Genomic DNA, 11,766 nt, shown 5'->3' on the forward strand with positions numbered 1-11,766 from the left:
ATGCTGCATCACCAGAAAAGGGTTAACAAGCCAAAGACAAATTGATCTCTGCTTCACTGCTCTGATAACCCCTGACATCTGTTCAGGTAAGAAAATGTACAGAGCTCTGTGCAGTGGTCAGGAGTTATCAGTGCACCTGCAGTAAAGCAGATATTTTGTCTTCTGAATTTTGGGTCATTTATACACTGTAGTACATAAGGGGTTAAGCAAAAGGTAGTCTGCTACTGCATCTATGTATTCAACCATAAAGGCTTCTAATGGGCCCTTATGGTTAAAAACAGTGGACTAAAAGAGCAAGCAGCCTGCCACATCACAGATTAGGGGAGGGGGGACCTTACAGTTTTTTGCTATGGGGCCCCATGAATCCTAGCTACTCCCCTAAACATGGTGTAAAGTGAAACTCTCTCAGTTGCCCCTACACTTTACACCATATTTGATAAATCTCCCCATTGTTCTACCATTTACTTGCTATTATTATACCTAACGTTACCTGTTACCAGTGGGGTTCACAATTTAAAAGGGTTTAGGCAAGGAGGTGGGGGTTACTATGTCAAAAAAATAATGTGTACATATGGGGATAAGGCCAGCACCCATTCATATGCAGTAAGGATATAAAGTAATCCGCAACTCACCCGGTATACAGTATGTGGATGACACTCTTCACCCACAACACCTAAATGTGACCACAGCGCTGAGTTGTCAATGTACATAGAAGGCTTGATAAAGGTGGATTTTGCCTGCTGAAACGTGTTGCCTAATTTTACCGAATAAACGGCAGAATTCCAAATCGGTGGTTGTTACCAGGTGTTTTTCACTGTGATAGTAGAAGTAAGTGCACCCCTCCTGGCTATTAACTATTATTATTGCTCCCTATCTGAAGTTTCCTTAAGCGCAGGACATTTTTTCTTTTGTATCTCTATATGTAGGAAGAATAGTAATAGTTACCCAGCAACTTACCCCTTGCTAATGTATCCCAGCACCCTATCCCTGCTGGCATCCTTTAATCATACGGACAGGAAATACCCACTCAGTGTTTGAACTCTATGTTGTCTATTCTCATCCCCCACTAAGCGGCATCTCCTGTCCATATGGTTTATCACCATAGTACTGGGCTCAGGAAACATATCAACAAGGGAGAGGGTCAGTTGAGTATATCTCCCTGTTATTTTCCTTGCAGCCTAGGCCACATAAAAAAAAAAAATATTTTCCTAGCCCAGATAACTACTTTAATTTCCTTTCTCAAATAAACACTAGATGCAATTTTATAGGAAATGACTTATGATATCAATATGTTTTGGAGTGTAGGAGGAAACACAAAACAATAAGAAGAACATCCAAATAAATGAAGGGCAAACACAAAGAGTCTGTGAGGAATGAAAGGTGGAATCTGATTGGTTGCTAGGGGCAACTGAGCCAGTTTCACTTTACACCATGTTTGATACCCCCCCCATAGTGTAACGTGAAACTGGCTCAGTTGCCCCTAGCAACCAATCAGATTCCACCTTTCATTCCACACAGACTCTTTGGAAAATAAAAGATAAAATCTGATTGGTTGCTAAGGGCAACTGAGCCAGTTTCACTTTACACCATGGGTCTCCAAACTGCGGCCCTCCAGCTGTTGCGAAACTACATTTCCCATCATGCCTGGCCAGCTAATGCTTTGGATTTAGCTGTCCAGGCATGATGGGAAATGTAGTTTAGCAACAGCTGGAGGGCCTCAGTTTGGAGACCCATGCTATACACCATGTTTGATAAATCTCCCCCAATAGCTTGGTGGTGGGCACTGCTGTTTTTTAGCTTTAGGTTTCTAGGTTTGAATTGGACCAAGAACAACATCTGCACAGGAGCTGTATGTTCTTATGTATTTGTGTGGCTTTCATGCAGGCTTTTTTTTATTATTTCATCCCACAATCCAAGAACATCCTGATAGGTTTATTGCTTTTCTATGAAGTGTGTGTCTCAGGTAGGAAAATCTGATTTGAAATCCCATTGGAGACTGAGACTGCTGTGAATTGTGACAATCTTTGCTGAATATGCTGGTGCTATATCATAAATAATTCATATATATAGTCGTGGATTCAAACGCAGGATCCCCATCCCACCAGGCAACAATGCTAGCCACTGTGCTTCCCTCAATGTACATCTTCATTTTAAGGAACTTGGAGCTGGGATTCACAATGAAAGCAGCAGCTCTAGTTTGTACTGGATTGATTCATTCCCCTCAAGGGGGGAAGAGCGCATTTAATGAAAAAGTCAGATTACCGAGGAATTATTCTGTAATTTATGATAGTGACCAGGCCATACTTCCCAAAGGGTGCCTCCTATAGAAGAAGGAAGCAAATGGCCATTTTAAGGCTGTAGTCTGCAGGGGGAGCTAGTAGAAAAGGCTGTCTGCTAGCAGGTGTGCAGAAGAGCAATGAGTGCAAGGAATTAGTTTGATGTAAGACTGACTTCATGTCCCTTATGTACAGCACAATATTCGAAGAATGAGCGGCACTGGAATCTTACCTGGGGCTTTGCAGTCAGATGTTATCAGAGTGTTTAGTAGAAATCCAGCAGTCTCTGTGCCTTGTTTATAAAGCTACTGTCATGCATAGATGTACGCAGGGACTGCTGCTGCTGCTGCTGCTGAAAGTCTTCAGTATTTCACACAGACAAGATCACAATACACAGTAAAATCCATTCAGGTTAACCCTTCCCCACCCCCTAACAGTATGCGTCGTGCTTAACATAAATTGCATGACGCAGGCAGGGTACCACACGACTGCATACAGTGCATCGCCTCCACTTAACGCTTTTTTCTCTCTTTTAATTTCTACATCTGCGTCTTATTTACTTTCCCATCAGCCTTAACACTTTCACCCCCATAAGCCACTTACACCATCGCTTTCCTAAGCCAATTTGAAACTGAGTGCTTTGCCTCTGGAGGTTAAACCACTCTCTCCAATGACCTTTTTATATTTAACCTCCATATTTCCTTTCTCCACATACATTGACTTGCCAACGCATTGCTTTGCTTTCTCATTCTAAACCTGTAATGCAAACTTCCCTTCTCAATAATTCACCCTTGCCAGCGCTTAACCCCTTCAGTGCCAGGGCTTACCATTTTCTCCTTCACTGTGTTGCCTCCTATTTCCAGAGCTTACAGGATCCCCTTAGGCTTGACTGTAAAATGTCTAGTGGGGAGTGAGCATATCTCCTTGCAGTATACATTAAAATATTCTATGAACATAAGTGGTGCTTACTGGTAGCAATACTCCTTTCTAGAGCTATAATATATATATATATATATATATATATATATATATATATATATATATATATATATATACATTTTTGCTAGCTTGCCTCTTGCTAGTGCAGTTGAGGACATGATAACGTCACATATTTGGAAATATCTATCTATCTATCTATCTATCTATCTATCCTTCACATTTTATTAATCCTTATCCAAGGAGACAGGTTTCTTTGGTGTGTATGCATTCTTATCTCTAGTATTGCCTGCATTCTAATAGCATTGGCACAATTTTAGTATTCAGCCTGAATAAGAGCTTGTTGCAGAGCTGGCAGACTGGACCATTTAAATATTGCATCAATTCTTTTGCATTTACAGCAATGCCAGGACTATGAGTGGTAATGTGCCATGTTTTGGCATCATTCGCAGGCTCACATTACAGATACCAGTGAAAAGCTGGTGACAGACATATTCGTGCTATGTAGAGAGCTGCACATTTCTCACTAGAAATATTGCAGGGAGAAAAAAAAAAAATCCCCAAATACCTTTACCCATCATAGCTCTGTACATAGCTCCAGTGAATGCAATGTGATCCCCCCCAAACACCTGCCTGACCAAGCACAGCAGGGGGAGTCCCAGTCCAGCTCTGCTTCTTGGTCCCAATAAACTCAACAGCAAAAAAAATCACATCAATAATGATTGATCTGAACACTCAGTCTTGATCCAGTGGATCCATGAAGGTGTTTTATTTTACTAGTTCAGCCTGCTCTGCGTTCTGCTCTAGGAGACTCACCCTCAGCAAGATTTCCAAATCTCCTGCAGTGGCTCTATGTGTGCTTGTATTTATTTATTGAAAGAGATCGATTGATATGTGTTGAGATTGTGGTCCTGTGTGAGTGCATATACTGTGTGTGTGACAGAAAAGGAAAAGAGAGGGGGAGAGAGAGAGAAGAAGAAGAAGAGGAGGAGGAGGGGGTGATAGAGAGGCAGAGAGAGAGAGGGAGAGCTTCAGGAGCAGGGAGAAGTCCACATCTCTTGGAGACAATCACAAAATGCAGAACAGTTTCATTTCCTTCCATGGATCCGGATTTTAAAGGTAAGAAAATAAGGCTGAGTGAGAAGAGTCATCTGTACTGGCTTCCTTAGAATGATTTCACATAGGGATAGAAAGGCTTAATAGGTTTTTACTTAGACTCCAGCATCATTAAACAAGGTGATGTTCTTCTCCCCAGCCAGGCAGCTCCTGCTTTTCCATCAAGTGGTTTCTTCCTCCAATACTGTCTGCTGTTTCCTGCTTGCATTAGCTTCTCTTGCTGGATGAATGCAGATTAGGGGAACTAGAATAGGGATCCTATATATGGGGGAAGAAAAAGGAAAATCCTGATAGCCATGCAAAGACTTTCTAGATCCTCCTGCAAGGGTTGGCAGCATGCATTTAGGAAATCCCCCCCCCCTTCTCTGTAGTTGTGTAGTGTTTTCCTATGATGTACCTGCTATTATTTCTAGGTCCGTGGCTTCCTAAAGGCATTGCTTGTCTGGATCTAGAAGCTGAAGGTTTACTTCATGGGTTTTCTTTGTGACTGATCGTTGGAAAAAGGGATCTGTCCTCCATCGGCAGCAAATGATCTCCCCCTCCCTCCCCCCCCCCTCCTCTTTTAACCACCAGACACATCCAGCAGCTATCTGACTTGAGAGACCCTTTCTATAAGCCTGACACTTGCCACCAGCAAACATTATCCCATGGAAACCCAGCTGACTGGGAAGCAAGAGCTTTTTTTTGCCATAGTGGGAGTCTCTTTGATGCAGATCTTATGACCCTCTCTCTTGCAATCCCATGCCCTCTGATCACATTGTGGACTTCCCTTTGCAGCTCAGACATAGGAGAAGAGAGACACAGCAAGTTGGACCTGTCCCAGACCCCTTGCATCCCCAGCATCCTCTCCCCATCATGGGGACCACTTAATTTATTCCAGGCTTTACCTGTTCCTAATTAGGAGGCTGCAGCAGAGACTGGAGGAGGATAGATTGCTGGCTATTGTCTCACATTACACTGGCAGAAAGGGATCTGTTCAGCAGCAGCAGCAGCATCTAACCTGCAGGATCTTCTCCTGGGGATCCTCTCCCACAGCCCTGCTCCATCTTCTGGAGGAGATATCTGATTGAGGACAAGAGCAGCCAGCAGGAGCAGAGATCATGCTGCGGCAAAGCATTGCAGTACTAATCAGTACTATCACAAACCTCAGGCATTTGCCACTGATATCATAGGTACTGCTGTCTACCACTGACCTAGCTTTCTCTATGTCTTCTCTTTCTCTCTGTGCAGTCTTGTTTTCCTCTCTGTCTCATCTTAACTAAAAATGTGAAGCCAGCATGTGCTATCTGTGAAAACCTGTTTTGTGCTGGGAGAGATAACTATTTAGCAGGTTGGCTGTGGTGTAAATGGTAGATAGCTGATGTGCTGCTAAGATCTATGTATGAGTTGACTATGTGATAGCTGAGATCATGCATGAAGAATCTAGAGAGGAAGCTGAGACTCCTGAATGTGAAGCTTAGTGGGAGATGAGGCTCATGGAAGAATAATGAAGTGCATGCTTGTAAGTGAATGCACTCATCCTATATGGAAGTCACAGCTCTAAGTTCATGTATGATGAATATGGTGATAGATGAGATGCAGGTATGTAGATCATAGTGATAAATGCATGCCTATAGAATATAGTGGTAGCTCTGATGGCTGTATGTAGATCATAGTGATAAATGCATGCCTATAGAATATAGTGGCAGCTCTGCTGGCTGTATGTAGATCCTAGTGACAAATGCATGCCTATAGAATATAGTGGTAGCTCTGTTGGCTGTATGTAGATCCTAGTGACAAATGCATGCCTATAGAATATAGTGGTAGCTCTGATGGCTGTATGTAGATCATAGTGATAAATGCATGCCTATAGAATATAGTGGCAGCTCTGCTGGCTGTATGTAGATCCTAGTGACAAATGCATGCCTATAGAATATAGTGGTAGCTCTGTTGGCTGTATGTAGATCCTAGTGACAAATGCATGCCTATAGAATATAGTGGTAGCTCTGTTGGCTGTATGTAGATCCTAGTGACAAATGCATGCCTATAGAATATAGTGGTAGCTCTGTTGGCTGTATGTAGATCCTAGTGACAAATGCATGCCTATAGGATATAGTGGTAGCCCTGATGGCTGTATGTAGATCCTAGTGACAAATGCATGCCTATAGGATATAGTGGTAGCTTTGATGTAAGTAAGGGGATCATAGTAAAAACTGGATGCACGAGTGTGGAATATAGTGATATCTTAATGGATCAAGGTAGATACTGATGAGATGCATGAAGACTGTAAGGAAAATTGAGATCCATGTTTGTAGAACAGAGTGGTATCTGAGAATGAGATACATGTACATAGACTCCATTGATTTATGGGATGCATGGATGTGGAGGATAGTTATAGCTCAGATGCATGCATATAAAATCATTGATGTATGCAGGCAGAGTGTAGATGCATGCAAGGATTTGTATAGTATAAGAAAAGTGAGATGCATGTATGTTTAGATTATACTAGTAGATTAGATCATCTATGTAGCCTCTAGTAATAGCTAAGGTGGAGGCATGTCCATTTTGGTGATAGCTCAGAAACATGCATGCTTTCATTCTCCTACTAAAAGAATATGTAGCACAAGATGTAGTCTATAGAAAGTTTAGTCACCTATGCATCTAAATATTACCCAACATTTACTACTCTGCTACTATGTGACAGCTCAATATTGCCTAAGCACTTCTCCAAACCTGCCTAATCTTCATCTATTAAGACTGGATTGGAGATGTGTGAATACAAATAGTTAATGGCAATGTATTCTACTCTGTATATCTATGAAATGAAGTGTGCTTAATGTTATGTTAGAATGAATGCCTTCAGTAAGACACAAATAGGTATATACAGTAAATATACACAAATACTTGCTACACACTATAGTGTCGGATAGTCAAGAATTAAACACAAATCTATGTATGTGTTTAAAAGCTTGCCTATGTATTGTACTATAAAGAGGAAATACACATACTATTACATTGTGGCATGAGTTAAAGATGTAGTAGGGATGGAAAAGAAGAATTCTACACTCATTAATAGCTAATTATGTGGCTAAAAATTCTATAAGATATATTGTATAATATAAATCATGTGTCTAACATTGGGGAATAGGGGAATGTAATAGATGCAATGCAGTAAAATTTATGTGCAACACATAGATATATATATAGATAGATAGATAGATATAGATATATAGACACATACATACACACTACTGCTGTTTATCATATATGTAGACCTGTTATATTAAGACAGTGTCTTTCTGTTTATCAGATGATTTACCCCACCAGCCTGAGATCTTATTGTCACTGCCTGAAGATGTTTCTGTGGCTTTTCCTGTTCCTCTCCACCCCAATCTCCTCCACCAACCCGGACTCAGAGCTCACCCAGGAGATCTGCAATGTCTGCTCTTGTCTATCAGTAGAAAATGTCCTTTATGTCAACTGTGAAAAAGTGGCAGTGTACAGACCCAACCAGCTGAAGCCCCCACAGTCCAATTTCTATCACTTGAACTTTCAGAATAATCTTCTGATCATTCTATACCCTAATACTTTCCTTAATTTCACTCATGCTGTGTCTCTGCAACTGGGCAATAACAAACTGCAGAATATTGAGGGAGGAGCTTTCCAGGGACTTAGTGCATTAAAACAGTTGCACTTGAACAACAATGAATTAAAGATCCTGAGGGCTGACACTTTCCTGGGCATAGAGAATTTGGAGTATCTCCAGGCTGACTACAATTTAATCAAGTATATTGAGCGTGGAGCCTTCAATAAGCTACACAAGCTGAAAGTCCTGATTTTAAATGACAATCTCATTTCTGCCCTCCCTGATAATATATTTAGGTTTGCCTCTTTAACTCATTTGGACATTAGAGGAAATAGAATCCAGAAGATGCCCTACATAGGTGTCTTGGAACACATTGGGAGGGTTGTGGAGCTGCAGCTGGAAGATAACCCTTGGAATTGTACGTGTGATTTGCTGCCACTTAAAGCTTGGCTGGAAAACATGCCATACAATATCTACATTGGAGAGGCTATTTGTGAGACGCCTAGTGATCTTTATGGAAGATTACTAAAAGAGACTAATAAACAAGAGTTATGCTCTATGGGAACTGGTAGTGACTTTGATGTCCGGATATTGCCTCCATCCATGGAGACAACGTTCACTACTCCTGGGGGGAATACAGCTCAAACATCACTAAATCGTCTGGTTACCAAGCCCCCCAAAACGACCAATCCATCCAAAAACTCTGGCATTGTGTCTGGCAAATCTGTAACCAACCACAGTTTTAGCCAGATAGTCTCATTTCAGACCAGGGTGCCTCCCTTGTCACCCTGTCCATCTCCGTGTGTTTGTAAAACTCATCCTTCAGATTTGGGATTAAGTGTTAACTGTCAGGAAAGGAATGTGCATTCATTAGCCGAGCTGGTACCTAAACCCATAAATGCAAAGAAACTTCACGTCAATGGGAATTACATCAAACAAGTAGAACAAACAGACTTTGCGGAATTTGAAGGTCTAGATCTGCTTCATTTAGGAAGCAATCAATTAACAACTATTCAAGGAAATGTTTTCTGCAATCTCACTAACCTGCGGAGGCTTTATTTGAATGGGAACCAAATTGAACGCCTCAGCCCTGAGATATTTACTGGCTTGCACAATCTGCAGTACCTTTACTTGGAATACAATGTGATAAGAGAAATATTGGGGGGGACCTTTGAATCCATGCCAAACCTTCAGTTGCTGTATTTAAATAACAACCTTCTAAGAAGCCTGCCAGCTTATATTTTTTCCGGAGTGCCCCTGGCAAGGCTAAATATACGAAACAATCATTTCATGTACTTGCCTGTAAGTGGCGTTCTTGACCAGCTCAAATCTCTCACACAGATTGATCTGGAAGGTAACCCATGGGACTGCACTTGTGATTTAGTTGCTTTGAAACTCTGGCTGGAAAAACTCAGTGAAGGCATTGTAATGAAAGAGGTCAAATGTGAGACACCGGTGCAGTTTGCAAACATTGAGCTAAGATCACTAAAAAATGAAATTCTGTGTCCCAAGCTAATAAACAAGCCACCCACCCAGTATACCAGCCCTATTCCAGCAATCACTTTTACAACTCCTTTAGGCCCCATGAAAAGTCCCCCAGGTGGACCTGTCCCTTTATCTATTCTTATACTTAGTATTTTAGTAGTGCTTATATTAACTGTTTTTGTTGCATTTTGCCTTCTTGTGTTTGTCTTGAGACGTAACAAAAAACCCACAGTAAAGCATGAAGGTATTGGGAATCAGGAGTGCAGTTCTATGCAGCTCCAGCTGAGGAAGCATGACCAGAAAGCCCTTAAGATGGATGGTATATCTGCAGAAACCTTTTTTCCACAGACCATTGAGCAGATGAGTAAGAGTCACACTTGTGGCATAAAGGATGCTGAAATGGGATTTCCATTTACTGATCACCAAGGACAAAAGTTGGTCCTCAGGAACATGTCTGACAAAGACAAAGATTCATTGCATGGGGATCCAAAAAAAAGACTTAGCACAATTGATGAACTGGATGAATTCTTTCCAGGAAGAGACTCCAATTTATTTATCCAGAATTTTTTAGAAAGTAAAAAAGAATATAATAGCATAGGAGTCAGTGGCTTTGAAATACACTATCCCGAAAAGCTACAAGATAAAAAATGCAAGAAATCTTTAATAGGTGGAAACCACAGTAAAATCGTAGTAGAGCAGCGAAAGAGTGAATATTTTGAACTCAAAGCCAAACTTCAAGGCACACCTGATTACTTACAAGTGCTTGAGGAACAAACAGCGTTGAGCAAAATGTAGGTCATGCAGAATAATTCTTAATAGAGACAATAATTCAATGATGAAAAGTGCCTTTGTAGACTTTTAACTTCCAAATATTATCTATATAGGCATAGATGCAGGTGATTTCAGGAGTGTCCAGTTGCTTATGGTTGCATATGTTGAAAAAAATTCTTTGTAGGTTCTAATTTTTCAGAACAGCTTCTTTCTGGATCTCTAGGATTGCACCAGACACTATTGCCAAAGGGATACATTGTTGTTATTATGACATAATACCCTCAACCAGAGAGGCATCTCCTGTATATTTTGTATTCAAATGCAAAACTTCTATCTCCCTGTGATTGGTTATTACAACAAAAACTGTGTCCAAGTGCAGGTATCTCTACCTTTACATCTACTTCCGAATGGATAAGCCTGGTGGAAATGTTTGGGTTATTGTCTCACCTCCGACAAGTCAAAGCATGCAAAGGAACACCAGTTTCTTTAAGGAAATAGAGTCAAATTTCTGATAATCTTAAACTAGGTAAAAAGGAAAAGTCATGTCGAAATGTGCAAGTGCATAAACCATGCTTTACAATTCTACAAAAAATAAATTCAGTCACTTGAACCATATCTGTCTACACCTGAAAAAAAAAAAAAGAATATATTTCACAGATATTTAACAGTATTTCTTTTCTTCTGCAAAATGTGAATCGAGTGAAAGCTTCTATATAAAAAAAAAAAAAAAAAATCAAAAACAGAATTAGGATTATTTGCAATCAGGTCGGTTGCACTGATTTTCTGGATAATGCTTGCTATGTGAGCGGGGTATAAAATATTTTTTTAAATAGAAAAAAGAAATTCATATACATGAAATACTTTGTATACTAAATAGAGAATCTATGTACTCCTTAATATGTATTTAAATGCCTGACTTGTTTCTGTGATCACAATGCATTAATCTTTAAAAGTTAAACATTGAGATATACCAAACCGATACAGGAAATGATTGATGTGTAAACATGACTTGATATAATGTGATCAGGTAAAAAAATAAAGGTTGTCCACCTACAGTTTTGTGGATTCTAGATTCTTTTGCCTTACTAATAATAGCAATGGTATGATATGGTTAAATGGCCCCTTAGTGCAGTTCTATCATTTGTTCGGCTTTAGTATTGTTGCGTAGTAAACAGAGCAAAATGAGACAGTCGATGGGCATGTTTGCAACCTATGATATCTCTTCTGCAAGAATTGTTTATTTAGTGTGTAAATCCGGTTAAATGGTGTGATCACTTTGCTATATATGTATTTATTGTAAACTAACAGAAGGGTATATGAATACATGAGCGGTGATACTATAAAATGATTTGCAGATTGGTGTGAATATTAAAAGTAGGTCCACATAGATAAAAGAGATGGCTTTCAGTACTAAATTGTTCCCAATTTAAAACCAGTTAAGCTAAAAGAAATAGAGGCATGCACTGCATTACAGTCTTTGCTGAGCTGTTTGTGCTGTGAGTTTCAGCTGGTTGGTTAGAATGATGGAAATTTTGATTGCAAAGGCTGGAGCGTTAGCTATGTACATTTTTTTTATGCTGATTTCCGAAACATATAAGTAGACAAGAATATCAGCAT

At 40.1% G+C, this 11,766-nt stretch overlaps 1 protein-coding gene across 2 annotated transcripts; it reads left to right on the forward strand.

Annotated features, from left to right (window-relative positions):
- The first annotated feature begins 4,224 nt into the window (after positions 1 to 4,224).
- Positions 4,225 to 10,742, forward strand: SLITRK4 (SLIT and NTRK like family member 4). Of its 2 annotated transcripts, none has more exons than XM_069986373.1 (2): positions 4,225 to 4,331; positions 7,618 to 10,742. In XM_069986373.1, exon 2 carries the CDS (start codon positions 7,618 to 7,620, stop codon positions 10,171 to 10,173), a length of 2,556 nt encoding a protein of 851 aa, XP_069842474.1. In that variant the 5' UTR covers positions 4,225 to 4,331; the 3' UTR covers positions 10,174 to 10,742. The 2 variants fall into 2 exon arrangements, with proteins under 2 accessions (XP_069842474.1, XP_069842473.1); XM_069986372.1 differs by lacking the exon at positions 4,225 to 4,331 and adding an exon at positions 5,227 to 5,500.
- Positions 10,743 to 11,766: the final 1,024 nt, after the last annotated feature.

The sequence above is a fragment of the Dendropsophus ebraccatus genome, chromosome 10, assembly GCF_027789765.1.
Source record: "Dendropsophus ebraccatus isolate aDenEbr1 chromosome 10, aDenEbr1.pat, whole genome shotgun sequence".
Taxonomy (NCBI): Eukaryota; Metazoa; Chordata; class Amphibia; order Anura; family Hylidae; genus Dendropsophus; species Dendropsophus ebraccatus.